This window comes from Corvus brachyrhynchos, unplaced genomic scaffold (assembly GCF_000691975.1).
Source record: "Corvus brachyrhynchos isolate BGI_N302 unplaced genomic scaffold, ASM69197v1 scaffold220, whole genome shotgun sequence".
Taxonomy (NCBI): Eukaryota; Metazoa; Chordata; class Aves; order Passeriformes; family Corvidae; genus Corvus; species Corvus brachyrhynchos.
The window spans coordinates 68,842-92,563 of NW_008236209.1; the positions used below are offsets into that span (position 1 = coordinate 68,842).

The following is a 23,722-nucleotide window of genomic DNA, read 5'->3' on the forward strand; positions in this document are numbered from 1 at the left end:
GCTGAACATGTCTCTGCATGCTCCTGTCTTGGGTGCCAGAGATTATGGGCTGAACTGGGGGGCTCCTCACCTTTTACTTTGAAAGTATGCCACTGTGTAATCAAGAATACAAAAACAACGATCCAGGAAGGAACATACTGTAGTCCTGTATTTAGAGCTTTTAGTCGAGAACTGGTTTGGTTCAGAACTGTGCTTTCATTCTTTATTAAGCTATAAAAGTTTAGGCTGCAGTACTATTTCTTTGTGTTTCACTTGTGAATCATTTGGAAAGTTGGTGATTGCAAGTGCAGCCTGCTTTAGTTCTGCAAGAAGCACCAGGCAGTACTAAATGAAATGGCATGTAGTTTGTGCTATTTTTGTAATTGTAGTAGTTAGGGCTGTGGAGTGCACAAGCATAAATACAGTCTTCACTCTAAAGCACTTTTAGGAAAACATTAAAAATTACTTCAGAGTCTAAACATCTGCCATTCGTGCAAAAGTGATACAAGTTTTACAGGGAATCAGTCCCCTGAAATCTTTTTATTCTTGCTTTTAAGTTCATCTGCTTGCTTGGATATTGCAATTTAGTGTCTGTGACATATTGGAATGAAATATATGCAGCTGCTTTTGGAAGTATTAATCAATTACAACAGGAGTGAAGAAATACTATGTTTTGATCAGGAAAGCGTTGCCAGCTATGTGTCAGAGGACATCAGTATGTTTTTCAGTGACAGGGACTTGATTCTTAGCGCAGTATACTTAATGACATGTTATTGCAATACAGTTCGACTTTGCCATGTGCTTTAAAGTTTGTGCTGTTTATCTTCAAATAGAGAGAATCAGTTCAACTTGCTTTGAGGCTTCTGGATGAAGCAGAAATCCGAGGCTATAAATTGCATGTGGAAGTTGCAAAGTTCCAACTGAAGGGGGAGTATGATGCAAGCAAAAAGAAGAAGAAATGTAAAGACTACAAGAAGAAGTTGTCTCAACAGCAGAAGTTTGTATTTTTTATTTCAGTAGAATATTGCTTGAGTTCTAAGTGCTATTAGTAAAGTGATGCTTTCTTTCAAATGCAATGCTAAGTTATGCCAAAATTAAAGTATTTCCTGACAGTGCAATAACTTAACTATTGCACGTTTAAAGGGGACGAACTCCTAGATTAAGTGTTGATATAATGAACTTCTTTGTGATTCACACATTGAAATAATATGTAGGGAGCAGTGGTGCCTTCAGATGTAGAAGAAAGTACTATGGCTCTGGGGAAATAAGACTCTCTTCCTCAGTGGATAAGAGCATGCAAGTCCTGTCACAATATCTGGGCTTACTGCTGGAAGGTCATAATACTCTGGCTGCTCACATCTATTTAGTGCCATACTGCAGTAGTTGCAAAGGGCAAGAAATGCTGGCTGCCACAGGAGCAAATACTAAAATACCTCTGTAGATTCCCCCAGACATCTCTCTCTGCTATAAAATATACTGGGGTTTGAGTTCATTGCTTTTGTCAATTTAAAAATGTTTTTCTTCCTTTTGGAACCAAGAAGATGCAGATTAAAGAGGAAAAAAGTTTGAATATAAGACTTTTGATATTTTAATGAAAGCAACATTCCACTTAACATTGTAAATAGTAATGCAGCAATGTTTTCCCATAGTTAAAGGGAGCAAAAGCTACTTGATATCTTATCAATTAAAGCCAGAAGTAACTTGAAATGTATCTGCCCCAAAGATACACTGACAGTTCTTGCTGTAAGAAGTCTTCAGTGTGTAGGCAGGTGTATGAAAATTATGAAATTGCATTTGATAGCAATTAGTGTGAATAAAAGGACTGTGTTCCTTTTGAGTTGAAGAGCATAAGTTACTTGTAGAACTACTCTCATTGGAAATCCAAGTTTTCTTCAGCTAAAGTAGCAGGTATAAGGAGAAACTTAAGATTCCCTCCCCCCCCCTCCCCCCTCCCCCATGAATGATCTTGAGATTTGAAAGTGTAAGTAAACGTGTGGGGGTTTTTGTAATAGGATATGAAGTAGGCATTTCTCTGAGAAGTAAGATTTGATGTAGGAAGGCAAAGTCCTAGAACAGATGTGCTGGGTTACATGACTAGTTTATGTTAGTGGCTCTACACTGGGGAACAAAATACATCTTGTAGTAATGCCTGTGTAAGAGTCAAGGTGTTCTTGCATGTTCTTTTAAATAAAAGCAGTTAAATTTTACCAAGGGCAATAGTGGATCTCCTTTTTTACAGAATAAGTTAGGAACAAATGGTAAAACACTGACACTTTAGTTGTAGTTGAAAACAGCTGGTTCCTTTATCTGAGTTGATATTAGGAAGGAATTAATACTTCACAAATATTTTCTCAGTATTTTAAAAAATACTTTACTTTGAAAAATTATTTATATTCTCTCTATGAGCCTTTAAGTACCTTAAAACCTCAAATGCTTTGTAGGAGTAGTAAACCTGGCTAATTACTGCATTTTTTAGAAGAATAACTTAACTCTTTGTGTCAAAATATATGGTAATATATTGCAAGAAATGCCAAATTAACGATTTTTTTTCAACAAATACTTGTAGAAACTGAAGAGAGCCGCAACAATATCTTCTTACTGTTGCTTCATTTCATTAGACAGCTGGATTGGAGGCCGGAGAAGAAAGATGGGGCAACTCGAATGCGGCATGAACGCATCGTTATTATCAGGAATATGTTTCACCCCAAGGACTTTGAGGTAGGAAGATGCAGTTTGCTTCTGTAGATTGTGCTGTTAAAAGTTATCATTGTCTGAACTTTCTGCTGTACAAATTGTAGCAAAATTCTAAGCAGATGAAAATAAAATTAAACTTGCTGTTTGGGAAGGATGTTCTCCTGTGCCAAACATCTGCTTTAAATTCATTCATCTCTCTGCAAAAGCAAGAAAAAAATGTTGGTAAGAATGTATTTTTCAAATCAGGGTTTTTCACTGCCTGAAAAACGTATATATCTGACAATATTCCTTTCTGGGATCAAAAGAGGAGTAAACAACAGTAATTGTTAAAATGGAGAAATGAGCACAAAAAAGCCTTATTAACATGTAGTATTTATTAAATTCAAATAAGAGCTGTCTGCCAACTCCCAGGTGGCTTTGAAAATGCTGTTTAACAGCACTTAATTTATGGACTTTTAACAGACTGGCAGATGTGTACCACTGATTATGGAGCAAAAATAAAGCTGAAAGAAGTGAGTGCTTGTGTTTAATTAAAGCTGTGTAATTGCTTTGTAGGAGGACCCTTTAGTGCTAAATGAGATAAGAGAAGATCTGCGGACAGAGTGTGAAAAGTTTGGTCAAGTAAAGAAGGTTCTCATATTTGATGTAGGTATTTTTACATGTTGTGTTGGCAGAATTGATGTAATGTGCAAAGGTGCAAAACATTTAGGCTGCTTTTAATATGAGTGGAGCATTTATTTGGGTGTGTTTATTTCATGGAAACTTGACTTAATCTTTCAGTACTTTAAAACTTTTGGAACTTAATGTCTAAGCGCCTGTCTACTTCAGCATATGTGAAGGCAAGCTAACTCTTCCCAGGAGCTTGGATACATGTCACAAGTTTGAACGTGTATGGATACATTATTTGTAGCTAAGCTAGCTGAAATATTTTTTGTTTTCCGTGTTCAAAAATTGTGTTCTGTGTGCCAGTAGAAAAACATATGGAAACTTGAAAACTTAACTTTTAAAATACAATTATGTATGATCAAAATGGAGCTATGTCCTGATTGATTTTATAAGACAATCTAAAGGGTATTGGAATAAATACATTAGTTAGAATATTATTAAATGCAAGTTGCCTGTCCTTACAGAGGCACCCTGATGGCATCGCTTCTGTGTCATTTAAAGAAGCAACAGAAGCTGATCTGTGCAAGCTGACTCTAAATGGAAGGTGGTTTGGTGGCCGTCAGCTCAGTGCTGAAACATGGGATGGTGTAACGGATTATCAGGTAGCCTTTCATGGTTCTGTTTTATCAAGTATGTCTTCCAAACAGTAAATCTGCTTGAATTCTAGGAGTGATTGGCATTCTTGTCCCCATACCCTTCCCCCGCTCATCCCTGCATTATCTTGCTTCTCTTCAAAAGCTGTAGAATGTCTCCAAAAATCATTCTCAATTATTCAACTTAGCAGAAAATTAGAGGACCTGTTTGAGTACTTAGAGGATTAGCCACTGGATGTACAGATCATTAGCTCACAGTCAGCATTGAGATATTTCTGTAATACAAATATTTGTTTAATTTTATCTTGTAAATACTCATTTTGACAAGTATGACTCTGTAATGATGTGTATAAACTCTTCTTTAACAGGTGGAGGAGACTGCAAGAGAAAGGGAAGAAAGGCTCAAGGTGTGGGAGTCATTTTTAGGGGATCCTGATGCAAAGGAGCAACAGACTACATCTGATTCGGATTCTGCGTCAAATGATGTTAAACTGCCCGAAGGGAAACAACCTCCAGAGGTTAATGACACACCTAAGGAGGATGCAAATGATGAAGCTCATAAGAGGGAGAATAGTGATGAGGGTATTAATGAAGATGGAGCTCCATCCACAGACAGCAGCCTTGCAGGCAGTGATGGTGAAGCTGATACATAACACCTTTAATACTTTATGAAAGCATGATTTTTAGGGTGATGTTTGAGTGTATCACTTTCTTCAGGGTGACTGTTGACAATATTCTTGTGAATATAGGCATATTAGAATGTCATCAACTGTGTGCTTTGAAGTTTTCATTAAAAGCAGTATTTAATGAGGTTCTAAAAGTTTGTATTAATTGGCTGTTCAGGTAAAGAAACTCAAGTTGCCAAGAACACAGTAAAACTCATCAGGCTTCTTTTGTTCTAGCTATGCTTGTCAGTGTTTCATCATGTGTGTGAGAAATACGTTCCAACCCTTAAGTTTATGTAACTATGTGTAGCTTCAGTAATGCAAAGCTTTTACAAGATTTGTGGATTGTACTGTTTATTTTCCTGTACCCCTTGGAACTCAGTATTTCAATAATGTGTGTCCTGATATGTTGGATCATTTTATGGAACAGGTGCTGTGATACATATAGGGTGAATGCATTGGATGCATTGCTATGTATTAGATGGCAGATGATGAATAGTATCAGGTCACAAGCTTAAAGAAAGTGGCAGACAGTGTTCACATAGCAACCCTAGGGCAAACTGAGTGAAGATAGGTTATTAAATCACAGCATTCAGCAAATTGTTTTTTTCCTTTCCCTGTTTAGATCTTCTGTTGATGTTGGATAGAGGCTGGAATTATGTCAAGGAGACTAGAAATGCATGAACACTCATATTCTAGGCAGATTGGTCTTAAACTCTCATGGTCTGTATGCAGTAGGTATCAAAATAGGCTTTGGATTTTTGTGGTGGCTTTATTAGTTCTTGCTTTTATATTGGAGTAAAGAGTTTTGTTTAACTTTGTTAGCATGATGAATGTGAGTTCTCAACATTTTAGTTTAGCTCTGTGTACTCTTCACAGTGGGGAGGATCTTCCATACTTCATAAAATTTAAATGGCAGCTCAAACTACAAAAGTTAGTATATTTTAAAATACGCTTTCAACTAATGCTCTTATATGGAAAAAGTAAACGCTAGTCCTCTTCAAAATATTTCTGAAAGCAAGGACTTAAGAGATAATCTAACTTAAGATATCTTAATAAGTGGCGGGCTTTCAAAAATAACTGGTTGGAGCTGTTTTGGACATAGTCATTCTTAATTTAGAATTCCGTTATTTTGATAAGTAAGGATAGAAGAACATGGGTTTAGGCACTAAACAATTAAAAATTGATAGCATGCTGTTCATATGGATCGTTACCAGTACACATTTGCAAGGATGATCTTTTGAATTTTTTAAATTCATATTGGATTACAAGAAACTATAGATGTTAATTCCTGTATTTCCATCACGAGGTAATCAGAATACTCTGAAAATGTTATTTTCAAACTTTGTGCTCTGAGATTACCATACAGATTTTTTCCTGAAGTCTATATGGTTCTCTAAGTTTATTTTGTTGGGTTTTTTTAATATATGTAGTCAATATGTGTGGGTGACTATGCCAACCAGAGCATCTCAGTTGTCAGTTGCCACTGTGGTTATAAATTACATCTTTTTGTGACAGAAATAGCTGTCATATTTGAATTCAGAGGTTAAAAGTCTGGGGGCTCATAATACGCTAATATGACAAATTTCCCATTTTGAGTTGCATTATAAAGAAGAGATACAGCTCTCGACAGCTAAAATAAGTCCATTTTCTCATCTTTCCAAGTGTGTGGACCGTGTGTTTCAGCAAAGCAGGTGTTTGAAGAATTCAGGGAATCTGGAACACTGCCTGGTTAGTAGCTGCACATAGTGGTATATTCAGATACGTTTCTGGGTTGTGTTGATTCTGCCTTAGTTATTTTTATTGGTAATAAGCACCACAGACCTTTGAGAGCTGGAAGTGTTTGCATATGAGGAGTGTAATTCAGTGTGGTATTTCTTTCAGTGCTTCTTTTTTCTGCCAGCTTCTAGACTCCAGTCTTTAGATCTCTTACTCTTGTGTTTTGTTTGCTTTTTTTTTTTAAGGGAGCCCATTTGTGTAACACTACACAGTTAAATCACCTGTTTTACAGTAGAATGACAACTGATATAGGGAAACTTGTGGACAAATATATAAAACTTGTAAAGTTCTGTGAAGCCTTATCATGGTATCAGATATGGAAAACAAGGTTAGTGTTAATGTTTGAAATAAGACTTTGAAAAATAAGGAATTATTGTATGTGCAGTAAACCTTCCTCTCTCCAGTTAATGTGCAAATTTGACTGGCTTGCTGCAGAAGTCCTTTCTTAGTCCTTTCACCTTCTCCTTTAGATCTCGCACTAAGGTAGAGTACCAACAAAGACTGAGACCAAATGCTTTACTGGCTTTCCTATTAACTAGGATTATTAAAAAATAAAAGCTCTTTTTCCATGCAAATACAGTGTTTTCAAGTGTGGCATTATACTCAAACTCATATTTTCCTTTTGTCTACCTCCGTTTTCTCCCGAGTAAAATGTAAAAAATATATTTTTATAATCTATTAATTGAGTTACTGAGGCATTTAGTAGTCCAGAGAAAGGTTAATGCAGCTGTGACTCTTTTCAGCAGATTTTCATTGAAACCAGATTCTTCAGATGTTTTCCTTTTTGAAATTATTTATGAAATTACTTTGAATTTATGAAATTTTTATAAATCAATCTGAACAAAAATCAAAAATTTTCACAGGAGTTAAAATTGCTGTTTTGAAGTATGATTATGAAATTCTTATAGTATAGAGCAGTAATGTTTAATTAAGAAATTTTAACAAATCTGAACTAACAGAGTTGCTTTTTAAATGCACACATTTTTCTTACTGATCAGCATCATACGTAAAGTGGTAAGAAATTAAAACCTTAAAGGAATTTTCACTTTATTTGTTCTATAATTAAAAGGGTTTTCAAATTACTTTTCTTGCTCATTAGAAGTGACAAAAACAACCTTCTTGCTCAATTTCTAAGGGTTTTTTAAGTCCCGTTCCAGTATACTGCATGTTCCTCCATCCCTCTGCTTTTGGTGGGAGGTTCATTTTAAGAGAATCTGTCTCCTTTCCTCTGTATACGATGAAAACAGTAACTAGCAGCAGGCTGAAACAATTTGGGGATAACTATTTTTGCTCAGTTTTGAACTAGAGAAATAGTTGTTTCTACCAATTCTCAGTGTAACAAAATGGATGTGAAGCCACTTAAATACAATACGACAGAGTATTAACTGACCCTTTAATATAATTTCACAGAATCACTTTCTGAACCATCCAAAATCATTGCTTAGCTTCAGGATAAATTGGTAGTTTGCTTCAGAATCAAATGCCGTTCAGTGGTTTGCTGAGAAGGAATTTTTATGGGGTTACAGGTATTCACCAGAGATGACGTGGTTTGAGGCGCATGGCCTCAGAGGTAGACACCTGGAAACAAAAAGCCTCAAAATAAAAGGCTTTCTAGAAGGCTTTCTCTTTTTTTGCAGGTTCTCGAATGTTCATATACAGGTGTAAAGAGAGAATTAGTTTCATTTTGCATCAAAATGTTTATCTGTTTCTCCTACTGACTTCTAAAATTTTTTTTAATTGAATTTCAGTCCCTTGTACAGCTTAGGTTTTGTATAAGGATTGCAATTCACTTAAAATCTTTAGTATGTTAAATGCAGTGCATTTTAGCTAAAACATATCCTAGACATTATTCAGTTAAGGTTAACCTATTAACAATTACAAATAATTAATTAGCTTAATTCACTTAAGAAAACTTGAAGGTGTTGGATGCTTCATAGAAACCCAAACTTGCCTTTCTTCAGTATTCATACCTTGAATTCTTGAACCTAAACCAAACCAAATTTAGAAAAAAAAAAATTTAAAATGCATTCCCATAGATTTTAATTGGATTTTAACTTCTTGTTTTTATTTCTGCATTTGAGGAAACATACTGCAGTATGGTAAATGAATGCTGTGAGTTGTGTATTTGTGTTGATTTGACTTGTGTGTATTTCAGAGCTCATTATAGTTTGACATCTTACTGTCAGGATACTCTGAAAGTTCTGTAAAATATTTATAGAATTATGAAACCTTTTGCAGCAAACTGGTTTTTTGCTCATTCTGTAATATGAAAGTATATTGTTAGATTAAGCTTTTCAGTAAGTAGACTTGGAATTTTTTCTGACAGGTGATTTTTTTCAATAAATTAACCGTTTTCATTTATCCCTTAGAAAAGAAACATTAAAAAGCAAATGGTATTTGAATAATATCTGAACTTGTGATAGCATCTGAGAATACCCTTCGTTTGTCTTCAATTTGTTTCTTAAAGGGGTTGTGTTTTATACTACCTTTTTAATAAACAAACTCATGAACAGAACAAGTCTTTGCTGATTAGTTTTAAGATAATGTATTTGTCTTTTTTTCCTCAGTAAAAGATACCATAACATTTGGTGCACAGGGGCTTCAGTTTATAAAGCACATGTGTTAACATGCCAGAGCTTCCAGCTGGACCCAATAGACACACTGCTGGAACTGTAAGTGGGATATGGTATTTGTTTCCTGTTTATGGGTTTGGTCTCAGCCTTCTTCCTGGCTTGGGTGTTAGTGGACCTGCATGGAGAGAAAAGGAGCAGGAGGGACCACTGCAGACACTGTAGTTAAAATTGAGGTTGTGAAGATGTTTTTAGTAAGTACAAGTAATTAATAAGGACAATTTTAATTTTTAGTATCAAAGTATTTTTAAATTTTTTTTCGTCAAAGCTTTGACAATTTGAATACTTCAAAAGCACTGGAAATCAGTCATTCAATTCCTGTACTGAAGAATAGGGATTATAATCCCATTTTACCCTGTAGTATTTTCTAGGAGCTTTAAACTGGTGCCATCTTAACCTGAGGAGAGCTTTAACTGCCAGCATGAGAGGAAGATCTCAAATAAGGTCTTGAAAAGCTTTAGCAGAGGAAATGTCTGCCATGTGAGACAGTTTTGAAAAGGGGGTCAGAGAAAGAGCCATGGAGATGTTCAGGGCACTTGCCCTGCTGGTGGACTGAAATCCAGTCTGTCTCACAATGAAAATGTGTTTATGCAAACAGTGTGTCAATAAAAGACTAAGCAGCATCATGAGAACTCTCCCAGCCTAGTAGTTAAGTTGTTCTGGGAAGGGTAGAGGGTGGATTCATATGTATTTAGGCAGAGGGAATTGGATTGTGCTCTCCAGCTTTCTGGGTGAGTAAAAAAACTCCTAAGGTACTCTATAAAAGACATAATGCAAACTCTTTCCTGCTACAGCCCTTACAGAACAAGAATTTTTTTTTCCTGTGGTTATTAAAACAGATCCAGCAAAGAAAAGAGAGAAAATTGGTTATCCAGTTTATCTGGGTTGGAAACAGGTCATCTTTTTCTCACAGGTGTTTGTAGTTACCAACTTAATAGTAAATATTCTGTAACATGGCATAGGAAAAGTCCTTTATCATCCTGGCCAAGTTTGGTTCTCTGCCATAACTTGTTTATCATCTTACTCCAAACTTTTCCGAAGTCCACACTGTCTTCTTTATTGTGTACACGTTGTCATAAAAAAAAAAAAGCCAAACAAACCTAAACCTACTTACAGTCCTATTTTCCTCATTCCTGAAACCTCCTAACCTGGTTGACTTGTTGGAGTGCATTTCATGCATTCTTAGCAGATAGGCTGAAGGAAACGCCTCGTTCTGCGCAGCTGGAGGCTAGAAAGTGTGGGGAGTTCATGAATGTGGCTTGTCTTCTGCTGCAGTCACTGCAGTGCACTCAGAGCTGGCTGGGCCCAGAAAGAATCCCGACCTGCTGGACACAACATGAGTGTCCCACATCTGGAAAATCTGACTGGTGTGACACCGCTGCTGACAGTGAGTTAAGGTAGGAGAACTCACCAACTTCTTCAAATGTTCCCTTATTTGAGGAATAACTTGATGAGAGGGAATGCCTGCTTGTTAAATTGTGGCTTAATACTAGGGAGGTGGGAATTTTTTTTGTTTTTACACTGGTTTGAGCTACATGAAATCCAGAATGAAGAGTTCCCTGTCAGATGCTCCAGTGATGGGAAATCAATACTGCTGGCGAGGGTGGGGAATGTGAAAAACATTGTAAAGTATTAGCTCTTGTGGTGAGCTGTCAACAGCCACCACTCTTAAGCCTGTGTTGACCATGGGTCCTTGTCCACCTGAGGGAGAAATAACTTGGACAAATATTTGCACTATTTTGCCACTATTAACCCATTCTGAGAGTAGTGTGATATGAGCTGGGTCCATTTCATCCTGAGCTCCACTTCTACTCTATTTTGACAATGGTTTGTGGCAGACACAAGTTGGAAGGATTTCTGCCTTTTGCAGACTTTGTGCTGGATGATGGAATAATGGGAAGTTCAGGTAAAGAAGACTACAGTGCTCCAAATTTAGGTCCTGTCTCCTGGGACATTTAGAATCTTTATGTGCATATGATCACTGAGAGGACTGAGGTGTAACCTAGGTTATACCCAGCCTACTTTTGGCTACTTGTTGGAAAGCACAAGAGGTTTTTAAGGGAAACAGTGGAAAAGAGATATAGGGCCTTTTTTTGTTTAAAATACATTATTTTTCCAGCGTTGTAATTGGTCACAGTCATACAAGCTGCTGCACATGAATAAACTATGCTAAAGGAGCCCAGAATTAATGTCAGGAGCCAGTTATGCATGTTAAAGTGGTACAAAGACACAATGGCTTGTACTGAGTGAAGAACAGGAAAAGTGATCCTCTAGGCCAGCGCTAATGCTTTCTAAATTGTATGTTGATGTGTAGTGCTGGAGCAGAGTAGGAAGAGCTGCTTTGCTTCTTGCTGTCAATATGACTCCTTGTCCTTTCTCAGGCCATCTGCTTGCTCATGTCTTTGCCAAGCTTTCACTCCTTGGGTTGGAATTTTCAATGGCAAGTGTTGGCCCCCAGCTGAGCAACCGTAAAGTTCCTTAACCTCAACAGCAGGATGCTTTCTAAAGCAATACTGGGAAAATCCAGTGTCTCTTCCCATGCTCAAAGTCCTTCCAGTTGGGTGGCTGGGTTGTGCTAGTTCCTGCTTCCCCTCATGGGCCTTGGGAAGGTGGCTGTAAATTGGGAAGAAGTGTTTTTTGGTTTTAAGTTTTCCGTGTCTGGGAAAGCTGGGTCAGTTTTAAAGTTGTGAAAGACTGTCTTCTGAATCAGATGACTCTGAGAGTGTGGCCTTGCAGGCCTATTCCCACTGCTGTGTTTAGGTGAATCTAGGAGGATGGAACTGGAGCAAAGCAATAGAAATCCTGAGATAAGGACTAAGGACCTCTCGAGTTTGGACATGAGTTGGCAGGAGTAACTCTTGGTGGCAGGAGATATGGGTTGGCTGAGCAAGTAACCATGAAGCAGGGAGAACTGAACGGAGAACATGGAGGGAGATGGAGGTAACAAGCAAAGCTAGACATGGAAGCAAGTAATAAACATGGACAAGAAGTTTGTAGGTGAAGGCTTAAGCATTAAAATGGGGATAGATTATGGCTTGATAACCTTCATCCTCATATTTCTTAATATCTGGATACTTGTTTTACAGCCTGAACAGTTTTTTTCATGTGTAAGAAAATTCTGAGAAACCGTTTGAAGGCACTCTTCACAGGCACTTCAGAGTATCCTTTGAGACAAAAATTAGTGCAATGCTAATTGGAAAGCTTCTGAGGACTGAGGGATTTATGACTAGGAAAGAAGTCAGATAAATGTGTTGAACTAGGTTAAGCAGTGCTGTGTATTGCAGGGTTAGTTGGATGGAAATACATACCTAATGATTCATGAGGTTTTGTGCAGTACAACTGGCTATTGGCTAAAGGTTTCCCTGATGTCTGAAAAGTAACAGCTTTCCTTTTGCTACCAAGGTAAATCAATTACGCTGTGCAGTGTCATGAGCTGACAATGAGACTGGAAAATTGAATAGAAACAGCAGGCACTTCACTGCATCTGTAACCTGAGCCTTGCTAAATATGATTTTGATTAGAGCAGGACTTGTGAGCTCTGGCTGGGAACTTGCTCCCTTGCAGCCAGAAGCTGTACAAACACATGAAAACAATGCTTCTCCAGGGCAAGTGGTGACATTCCTTGTCTTACTCTTACCATATCTGGCAGCAGAGATTTTTAAAGAGAACAAAAAGGAGTCTTATAGTCTTCTGTTGACTTCCTGCAAACTATTTTAGTGGAGTTCCTGCCTTGAACCTGTAAGTTCTGGTTGACCCAGAGTGTGTGTTTTAGTCTTGCTCCAAAGTTTTAAGCAGCTGGCAGACCCACCATGTTCCTACTAACTTGTTTCAAACAAGAAAAGGTTATTTCTTTTGTTGTTTGGTTTTTGGGTGTTTGTTTTTTGTTTACTTGAATTTGCCATGATTTAAATTTCCAATAATTTAATCTGAATGTCTTTTTCTAACAGGTTAAGCAACTAATTACTCTTAGAAGTCTTTTTGTTTTGGAGATCTGTGCTGACAGTGGTCAAGGTACTTCAGACTTTACCTTATCTAAAATTATTATTTTCAGTTTTAATGTAGTATAGTGAGGTTTGGGGGTTTTGTTGGTCTTGTTTTATTTGTTTTGGGGTTTTCTTCACTCTATCATTATGTTTTTTGAGCAATACAAAAATCAGAATTGGACAAAACATCTTGATAAGTTCACCCTGAACTTCATTCAGGGATTGTGCCACCTCTGAATTATTTTTTTAAGTGTTTCAGTTCTTCCAGCACAATTCCATCATGAGGGCACATTTGCACAGTACTTGGTCCTTAGCCCAAAATTATAAAGTCAGGGTGAGAAATGACAGCTGGTGGATAGATGTGCCCATTATGCCCAAGTATTTCATTTTAGAAGTATCTCATAAGGAAATCAGGAAAGAAGAGGTGCATGGAAAAAGCAGAAACACAGAGAATCTAATCCTACTAGTAAGTGTTCTTCTGGCCCCTACCATTTTTGGGATGAAGCTGGGCTCACCACTCACTAGGCACTTGAAGTTGAATATTGTCTCTTTGACCTGCCTGGTTTTTTTGGTTTTGGTTTTTTGGTGGTTTTTTTTTTTTTTTTTTTTTTTTTTTTTGCAGGGACTGTTGGCCATACAAAATGGAAGAAACAAGGAAGCTCTCCCCAAAGCTGAGTAAAAGCAAACAGGCTGTGAAAACAGAATGGGGATCTCAGAGCGTCGTGTTCACCTATTTCCAAGGGGACATTAACAGCATGGTAGACGAACATTTTTCTAGAGCTCTCAGCAATGCCAAGAACCCCCAAGATCTGAGCACAAAGCACAAGGGTGAGACCGTTGTCCTGAAAAATGGTGAGCTCCTTTCCATATATGAGCCTGGTGTTGGATGAGGGTGACTGGCTTTCATTAAGGAATTTAAGATCCATTGAGCTTAAATTTGGAATTGTGTGCAAACAGAAGGCAAGAAAATCATGCTTGTAAAGCCCTAGGTTATGTAGCTGGGACTTCCTGGGTAAATCCCTGTGATTGCTGGAGTGATTCCCAAGCTTTCCACGGGCCTGTTGGCAGGACTAGGTCATTGTTTTCCAGCATCATTTTCCAGCCAAGTTTCTCCATCACTGCTGGAAGCAATAAGTGCATTATGACTTAACTTATCATCTTCACGAAAATATATTTGTCCAAGCTTGCAACTGTCAAAAACCTGCCGAAGTTGGTGGTTATGTAGTACACATTTAATACTTAGTAGAAACTTTGGTGGTAGTTTAATCTGCTTTTACTATGAATTTGTGGTTGATGTTTAAGATAAGCAGCACTAAAGTGATTATATATTTCTGTAAAAATGAATATGCCATCTGGTAGCATTCCCTTAGAAGTCCACTGGAATTTGCCTTGGGGAAAAAAAGTAAGAATTGATGAGACTTCAGATGCTTTTTTTCTCTTTTTAAGTAGACAGCATGTCTCCCCATCAGTGGAATTTCTCTTCACATTGCTACAGACCATATCCGTCATCTTCTGCAACAAGCATGGCAAATTCTGCTCTGAATTTTTCTGCTGCTGGTGTGGTAGGCCAGTGCCAGCCATCATCTCTGCAGAGTCGTCCAGCTCAACCTGCAGATTTATGGCCCTTCCCTCCAATTGGAACTCCCAGTGTCACCAGTTCAGTGTATCCTCACACCCTCCCTGACCTGCATGTGGCTGATGAGCCGATCTCTGACAGGAAATACAGTTCTCTTCTTGGCCTTCTGCAACAGGAAAGATGCTTAGCATCCATGCAAGAATGCACCATGAAGCAACACTCAAGTTCTGCTTGTTTGACTGGACCTGCCAGGTTACAAAATATGAGTCAAAGTTCAGCTCCTGGGGGAGGTAAGAAAATAACTTACTATCACTTTATTCTTTCATGGCATCTGATGTAAAGTGACATCTCTTCCTAAGCTTCTCAAGCTGGATCCAACTTCAGGCAAACCCACAGAAATCTTTTACAGTAGATAACCCTGATATGTACTGTGGTACTTGAGATCAATTAGCCGTATAGTATGGGTTAATCAAAAAACGTGCGTTGCCTACTCACACAGTATTTTACCTTCTGGCTTACATTGGGGAGATATTTTAAGTGAATATAAGCTTTATTCAGTGCTATCACAATCTCTAATACCCATGGGTATTAGGTGTGGTGTGTACCACACGCCCCCTCATTGGGACCAGAAAGGGGTGGCCAGGAAAGATCCCTGAGCAGCCTCTCTCACTGTGCAGGCTGTTAATTATGTTCTGAATACAGGATGGGAAACTGCAGCCCTTACCAGCATGGCCTGGGGTTTTTCTCCCTCCCAGTCTGTCTGTAGCTGGAATGATGAGGGTACAGGGGCTGGTGGACCAGCCTTGCCTTGCATCCTGGCTAAGAGCTCCCTGCCATGAGGCACTGCTGCCCTGCCTGCCAAAGGCTGTGTCTGCTCCCTGCAGATTTCTCAGAGCTAATGAAATTCATAGAGTGATGATCGTTGCTTGTTTATTATCCACAATTACTAGGAATCCCAATACTAGGTACTACCAGCACACAGCAGAAAGATACCTGAAGTTCATTTATATCCCCACAGTGTCTAGATCTGCTGGATAAAATTGCTCCCTTGTGAGTAATTCTGCCTTTGAGAAGCTCTCTGGGGTCAGACTTCCTGGCCAAAGCACTGATGCATGTTGGGTACATCTGCATTGCTGTTCCTGGGCGTTCCCCAGTCAGGCAGCTTGACACTGGTTTCCAAGAAAAAGGGTTGCGGAATTGCTTAGGGAATCTGCTGAAAAAATACAGTGCATCCTACCTGGTGCTTCTAGACAAAAAAGATCAGGCATGTGAAGAAGCAATCCTGAGGCTTAGGTTTCAAAAAATAAGCAGCTGTGAAATATCTCCTGGTTACCCAGTTTTGAAACTGCATCAGCAGGACTTTGGCAGAATGTGGGCTAAAGACTGCCTGCAGATACAAACAGGAGTTTATCTACGGTTTATCTATTTTGAGGATACAACGGAGCTATGTTGTTATGAGGACCCTGACTGTAGGTGTTTTGTTAACTTATTACTGCTAGAATGTCTAATGCCTGTCTGTGTCTGTGCATGGTAAAGGGAGAATGTCTGTATCTTCAGCTGGAATGCAAACTTTCTGCTCATGGTATATGAGCAGAGGTTTTGTGTATGTGTTGCACAGGCACTCACCCTAGACTTTGTGTAGCTAATGAATGTGAGTTTAATTAAAGACACTCTCTGAACTGGGATTTCATTTAAGAACAAGGTAAGGTGCCCTCTTCCCCCAAGGGGGCAATGTGAGCCTATCAACACTTGGGAGCCCCAGGAACTGACTCATTCAGAAAAAGAGATATTTCATGAAATTAGTTTTGTGTTGAAAACAGGGAAACACTGCTAAAAACAGTGGACTTTTTTTCCCAAAAATTCAGGAAGAAAATGAGTGAGGGAAAAAATTGAAAAGGAAATTAAAGAGCTCAGTATTCCCCAGCCATTACCAATTAAAGTCTTTGCTTTCAGGATGTATACAGGGCTTTTCTGAATATTCGGGAGCCTCTAAACAGCACACATGTAACACTATCCTTGTGATTATCAAACAACCCAACAAGGATCAATAAGAAGTGGCTGGTCCATGTTCACAGGAAGTCTTTGGCAAATCCCTAGGATGTGTGCATTTAGTTTGGCTGTAGGAGTCCCTGTTTCTTGGCTCTATCTGTTAAATATACTTCTTGCTCTGTGTCATGTTTAAGAACAGCTGATATTTATATTTCTGGAAGTGTATGTTGCTGTGCCAGACCAGCACAGAGCTCCTCAGCACCTGTGCTATAGGCTGGGCTGCAAAAGCGCAAGGTTTCTTTAGTAACTACTGTCTACTTTTAGCTCTGTGCTGAATCTCTGCTCATTGCTGGTATTTTTAATTTTTTTTTTAAGAGAGGAAAGCAAGCTCTTACCAAGGCTCAGAAAATCCCAGTGTAAGTCATGCCACTGCAGGTGAGTAAAGAAACCAGCAGGTTTGGAACAAATCAGACAGCAGCCTTGCTTATGCATGCGGCATTAAAGATGCTTCCTTGTTTGCTTCCAGACTGTATTTCAAAAGCTTGTTTTTCCCCCAGATAGAACCACCACCCCCCATAACTACATTAACAAAGAAGAAGAAAAACATTATATTAAAATGAGATACATTTTTTTTTTTAACCCCATCTACCTTAGTTTCTGTGCTTATACCATCAGGCTGCCATTTCACAAAGCGTGTTTTGCCCTCACTGTCCAAGTTTCAGATCCCAGAAAGATAGAACAGCCCTTGCATTGTACCTCAAGCACTCATGTGGTAACACCGCTGCAGTTTGCACCAACAAACCCACCATACTGCTGGGTGAGTTGTTCTAAGAAATTATTCCCAAAGCATTCAGGCTTCCATATTTTTATTGGTCTCTTGAGACTGGTCATACCCCATGTTGGTTCTTTGATGCGCAGTGTTTTGCGGATACTTTGAATGGGTCATTCTGGTTATTCTAGTAAGGGCTCTTTTGCACCAGACCCAAAGGTGCAATTTTGTTTGCGTGACATCTTAAGAGATTGTGAGGACTGTGCTTGCTGTTTGACTGTCCTGATGCTGCTGTATCTTTCAGGTATTCAGATTCATGACAGAAGACGAGATTTGTACTTCTAGCAACGGAATGTTTCTACTTTGTTGGGAAAGAGAAAGTTATTTCTGTGGACTTTTATTATTTGCAACTGTGAATCAAGATGAAATGAACTGCAGCTATCTATCCTGTGTTTTTCTCTCAGCTGGAAGAATACATGTACTATTTACTGTTTGGGGAATGACAAAATAATCCTTTTCTATACAGTAAATAATTTCTAATGTTTGTGGTATTAACCTGACAGTATGTTTGTTGTGGTGATATATTGTCTATTTAAGGCTTTTCATGTAGCCCTCTTGAAAGGATTCCTGCACTTTTTAATCTTTCTGTGTTTATTCATTTACCATCTCCTGATACGAAGCACAATTCTTATCAATGCAGCTGATAACCGATAAGTGCAGGGATGCAGTTAGCATAAATTCAATGCTGCAGCTTCTTAGCTTGATTTGATATCTCAGTATTGTTTAAAATAGTCTTAGACCACTTGCGAGAGACTTCAACCACAGGCTAGTAAAGCACATTATTTTATTTATGTTTTGAAAGTGCAGCAATTTGTAACCATACTTGCCTTCAGGGATCCCAGGGATACTCTTCAGAAGTTATATAATATGCCTGTGCCTGAAGGCTCTGTTTTGCCATCTCACTAATGTATAATCATCCTCTAGAAAGCAGTGAATTCACAGTAGCTCTGAGAGGAAACCTGGATTCTCACTGAGTACAATTAAAATACCATTCAGCAAAAAGCTGTAGGTAGGACTCTTCTATTTTCCCAGCCTCTCTGCAGGCGTAAATAAACTCTTTGGGTTTATTTTTTCCTTCTCCATTTGTTATACATTAATATAATATAATGGAGCATGATTAGCATTTTCTGACAGCTCTATGCAGTTGCGTAAGGCAATTTGACCTCTGAGATCACAGAGCTTGTGATTTTATAGAACAAATCCTGAGCTGGTGTAAGTGTTTGTGACTGTTGCACCAGATATCTCTGCTGCCACTGCTCCAGTTGTAACACCTTGTGTAATTTTATAAATAATGTGAGTTTAGCAACATCAGGTACTAATTTACAAACTGAGATTTTTAAAATATTTTTTTTTATTTTACTAGTCTCCTCTAGAAGTTACCTGCTCTAGATCAATCTGAGATCACAAGATTTAGTTAAAATTCTGTTTTAACTAAATTAATAAAAGATATACCAATATCCTGTCTCCCTATAGATGAGCACTGAAAAAAACACCCACTCTTTTTTAATATTTCTACAAAAATACCTTTCTTCTCTTTTAAGAATACTTTTCCAAGTAGTTTTCTTTTGTTATCCCAAATCACTTGATTCCCTGATTTTTAAGGCTACATTGTAATATAATCTGACTTCCTCTGTGGGCCAAAGCCAAGATTTCCAAGCTGTGCTCTGTACATCTGTCTTACTGGCATGCGCTATAAGTCTAGCAAATTATAATTCTATAGCTTCAAAATATTGAAGTATTTTTTTTTTCTTCTTCTTCTATCCCTTCCAAAGGAAAATGCTTATGTAACTTCTGTGCAAGGTCTGAGAAGACAGTAGATTTAAATGCTCTTAAATGTAGTGCTTCCTTGAACAATTTGGTTCTGGGCATGTTACAGCTGGGAAATATTCAAAACGGCTTATAGAGTCCTTGGTGCTGGTGAATCAGCCAAGTGGGTTTGGACAGTGTGGGGGGAAAAAACAATTTTTTAAATGCCTGTCCCTTATTGCAAGAACATGAGGCATCTGCCTTGACAGGGTAACGCTGTGAGCCGTTGCTGCAAGGTTTGTGTCCTCAGTGTCCAGCTGTCTGGCAGACCTGGAGAAAGGGAGCAAGTGTCCAAGTAGCCCAAAGGTCCCTGGACCCCTTGGCAGTGCAGGCTCCACACCAGGCACACAGATACTTGCTCTCTTCCCTGGCTTTTAGAGGAATGAGGATGGAATATAAAGCTGCGGCACAGAGGCTCTGCTACTTTGGCATTTTGTCTTACACCACCACAGCACCATGCACCAGAGTGTGCCTGCATTTATGGCGTCTCACTGCTCTTCTGCAATAACCATAGTTAACCCATTGCTCCAATTTGCCTCTAATGTTTTAGTATAATAGAGTTTTGAACATTTCACAGAAGTTCTCTACATCAGATAGGCTTTTATTTATATGTGTATGGATTAAAACAATATAGATACACATATATGCTCCTCTAAAATATTGTTTGGCCAGAGTGGAGTGTTTCTTGCTCTCCAGCCCAGGCTGTTGCTGTGTTCCTGTGCTGTCCTGCTGTCGTCATGTTCCAGTGACTGTCTCTTCATTCCCATTCAGTGTGTACTCTCCTTCCTGGGAAGGACTTGGCAGCTGGGACACTGCATCCAGCAGCTGCCATCTGGTACTTCCCACAGTTATTTTCCATCCCTCCTCTGAATGCAGCAGTCCTGGAGGTGATGGGAGAAGGGATACTGGATGTTCCCTTTTCAACAGCTTCTGACTCCCTGAATGCTAATGGGCCTCTGCAGCGACCATTCTGAAGGATAGAAAGGGGCCAGGTGTTACATCCCTGGAAGTGTTCAAAAAGTGTGTGGATGTGGCTCTTGGGGATGTGGTTTAATGGTGAAACACAGTGATGCTGGGTTAATGATTGGACTTGATGCTCTGGGGGATCTTTCCAACCGTAATGATTTCATGATTTTCTATTAATTTACTAACCCTGTGAGAAACCACTACTTGGCTTTGATTGGGTGTCCTCTAGTCCAGGAATAACTTGTTTGCACAGATGGCTTTTGTCCTGTCGTTTTCTGATGGGCAGATGTGATGCCAACTCCATGCTCTATGAGCTCTGGTCAGAGATTAACGCATCTCTGAGACGCATTAGTCTCAGAGATTTATGTCAAGCATTGGACATGCCTGCCCTGTGTGGAGTCTGGGCCTTTTTTCACTCAGCTGCAGGAACGAAGTGGTGTGCATTTTTTCCACCATGTGTGACCCAGGACACAGACACTTTGCAGGCGTCTTGCAAACTCTGACTCCTCACATGAGCTGGCCCTGGTCCAGGTCTTCCTCTGACGGTCAGATAAACCTTGTGGGTGGCTGGGAGCAGCGAGCTGGTTTAGCTACTCCACCCTGCTTTAGTCACTCATTAGAGTTAAAAATAGTCCCAGACTGCAGTGACAAACAAGAGAGATTCTTTTGCTATGAAAGAAAAACCTAAAGTGTTTTATATATATATATATATATATAAAAGGCAGCAATGTTCATCCCTTTCAAAGAAGGGAACACAAGTTTTCATTTGCTTTCATTTTTGTTTGGGTGTCAATTAATTTGTCCCCTCCCAGGTGAGCAAGGGACACCTCATGTACCCATGTGGCATGTTGTAGCCTTTGGTAAACAGTCATCACTGGAATTTTCAACTGGCTTGTGGGTTTTAGTTCTCTTTTCTGGCAGGCTGTACCAAGCACAGCAATCCTGGTCCAGGGAAAAAGTGTTGCGACACTTTGTTCTGTGTTGTTTTCATGCAGTGTCTGGTTTAAAACACTGCATGTTTTGGGCTCAGGGCTCTATTCCACTTAGCTGCTGACCCACTGAGAGTTTAGTACTCCTCTGAGCTAGCATATATCATTACACTTGGAGGATTTCAGCAGAAAACTGGTGCAAACTGCTGGTTTTGGTGCCTTAGTATCTGGGAGGGGTTTCAGTATCAGGGGCCATGTCAGAGGGTTACTGCTCTGACAATATTGCTGCACAAGCAGCTGCTGTAGGTCACATCCTACAGATCACAATTTACTGAGGAGGTGCAAGGGTAGCTGAGAGGTGGGCAGGCAGCAGCTGGGCTCTCCAGAACAGCACAGAGGATGTTTTCAGGTGACTGGAGCTGTAATGGAGCTGGCTGAGCCAATGTGAGCCAACTCAGATGCGGTGTTCCGCAGGACCAGGGTTCAGCCGGAGTGCCCAGGGGCCCCTGTGCCTAGTGCCAGGAATTCACTGCTGTGATTCATGCTCTCCCCAAGCCTGGTTTCTAGGTGGGGGTTAAGTTGGGTGCAGCAAAGCCCTCAGAAAGGTGGCTGCTTCCGTGACCTTCATCCTCACCTCTGTACCCCCATCTCATTCCATTGCCCCAACCTGGGATTTGCAAGCTCTGGATTTGTGTCTGAGCAGGGACATTTGTGTTTTCCCCACCTCTCTTTCTCCAAAAGGCTAATGCTGGAATCAGCGCAGGCTTATAAAACTACTATCAAACAGCATTTCATTCTGGAATACAGCAGTATTACAGCTCCTGATTATGACCTTTCTACCTGAGATAGGGATAAAATAACAGCTCTTTCCCCCACAAAAATAAAAAGTTTCTAAACTCAGAATTATAAAGCACTCAATTAGCTCCCAATACTGTGTTTTCCCAGAGCGCGATGTCACTTTAGATAGATCCCTCTGCCAAACAGAAAAACAAATTGAGTGGATGGAAGGAAACTGAATGTACTGAACACCCAACGGGCATCGCTGGTGACTGAATACAGCCTAAAATAATCCTGCACCAGCTGTCTGTTGGGTACTGTCATCCTGTGCCTGGAGAGTAGTGGAGATGCACCCACACTCCAGGGGCTTCATGTGAACTGCCCAAATATCGTCAAGTCTCAAGCATGTGCTGGATAAATGATATATAAGAGAAGTTGCCATATGCTGCTCCCCAGCCAAGGTACAATGTGTGTAGTCTGGGTACTGTGCTCAACCCACTCCAGGGGAAAAACACATCAGCCAGTTAAAAATGATGGGCAATAAGGAAAGTTCTCCAGCTGGACTTTTTAATGCATAAAGTTGTTTGGTTTTTCTTTTCTAAGGTAGACTAAGTAGATCTTAAGGTAAACTTCCTGGCTTTAGTCAAGCTGTCACATAACCAAGACATTTGAGGCATGTGATACTGTCACAGTTCCACTTACCCCACATTGTTCGTTGGTGCTGGATTTGTGCCACATTTTAGGAAAAGATTAGCATGAAAACTCTCTTTTTTTCCCCTTCCCAAGGTTGCACTAATGACTGCTGACTGGAAGTGTGCAAAGAACAGTCAGGCATTATTGTGCTTGCAAATGACAAAGGGACTTTGCTAGAAAAACAGCAGTTAAGGACTGTGCCACTTCTGGATGCCCAACAACCAAATTTGCTGTGTAGCACAAAGGTGATTTACTCTGACTAAAAGAGCAGGGGCAGGAGAGGCTGGGCCTGTTTCCACTCTGCTCCATGCAGGATTTAAGCACCCTCTTGCTGACCTCTACATTTGCAAACGGAGCATGAAATGATTGCCCAACACCTGCCCTGGATGATTGGGACTGTTTTTCTGTGTTTGTTCAAATATGTAGGAGCAAGATCATGGCTGCACTACTGTCTCCTGCAAAAAAATTATTACAGAGAATTTGGTTTATTAGATGGATTTAAAGGCATAAAATCCACATGTAACACCTCTAAGGTGGTACATTGAACAGAGGTGGTCAGTGGGGCTCCTTCCCCATCAAGTTGGGGCTGAGCTGCTGACAGGGCATGAGTCAGGACAGGGCTGGAGGATGAGCTGGGTCTGATGAGGAGGCTTCTAGGTCTGCCCTTAAAAACACGCTGTTGTGGGGCTCGTCTCACAGGAACACCCGTGGGATGGTGGGACAATGGGGAAGATCAGGAGGCAAAGTCACAGTGGAGCTCACAGACCTGGGCAGACAGAAAGTCAGGGATGTGCCTCATCCCTGCAAGGCATCCTGGGCAGCATTCTCCTGGCACAGGCACAAGGAAGGATGCCCCTGCCTGCACAGAAACCTGTTGTCTGCCCACAGGCTGGGTAGAGATATCCCAAAAAGGAATTGGGTTTATTTGGGGTTTGGGGTTTTTTTCTTGCTTCACAGGAAAGCAGCCTGAAAATACTGGTGAGAAATGACAGTTTGGGAAGCAGCTCTGGGATTATCCTGCAGAGCTGGTGCTGCAGCAGACTGCCAGGCTGCTCTGATTCCAGGCGGTTTTCCCACACTGACAGGCTGCAGGGCACAAAACAACTGTGTAACAGTGACTAATGAGAACGGCTGCCTGTCTCTATGAAGAAGCTTGGGAAGGGAGGGG

At 39.9% G+C, this 23,722-nt stretch overlaps 2 protein-coding genes across 11 annotated transcripts in view; both read left to right on the forward strand.

Moving 5' to 3' along the window:
* Positions 1-8,891, forward strand: part of HTATSF1 (HIV-1 Tat specific factor 1) — a 16,277-nt gene extending 7,386 nt beyond the window's left edge. The window contains exons 6-10 of the mRNA XM_008642031.2: positions 813-976; positions 2,598-2,697; positions 3,229-3,318; positions 3,804-3,941; positions 4,301-8,891. Of these exons, the coding sequence (XP_008640253.1) occupies positions 813-976; positions 2,598-2,697; positions 3,229-3,318; positions 3,804-3,941; positions 4,301-4,585 (777 nt within the window). The 3' untranslated portion in view covers positions 4,586-8,891. The remainder of the gene's footprint in view (positions 1-812; positions 977-2,597; positions 2,698-3,228; positions 3,319-3,803; positions 3,942-4,300) is intronic.
* Positions 8,892-8,949: 58 nt separating this feature from the next.
* On the forward strand, positions 8,950-19,113 carry VGLL1 (vestigial like family member 1). 10 transcript variants are annotated; one of them, XM_017742011.1, is made up of 8 exons: positions 8,950-9,048; positions 10,282-10,403; positions 12,954-13,017; positions 13,612-13,841; positions 14,436-14,855; positions 16,930-16,989; positions 17,271-17,371; positions 17,628-19,111. In XM_017742011.1, the coding sequence occupies exons 4-8, from the start codon at positions 13,631-13,633 to the stop codon at positions 17,832-17,834; spliced, it is 999 nt and encodes a 332-aa protein (XP_017597500.1). In that variant the 5' UTR covers positions 8,950-9,048; positions 10,282-10,403; positions 12,954-13,017; positions 13,612-13,630; the 3' UTR covers positions 17,835-19,111. The 10 variants fall into 10 exon arrangements, with proteins under 10 accessions (XP_017597500.1, XP_017597508.1, XP_017597536.1 ...); XM_017742019.1 differs by adding an exon at positions 13,382-13,455 and having other exon boundaries at positions 8,985-10,403; XM_017742047.1 differs by adding an exon at positions 13,382-13,455 and having other exon boundaries at positions 8,985-10,403; positions 14,439-14,855.
* The last annotated feature ends 4,609 nt before the right edge of the window (positions 19,114-23,722 follow it).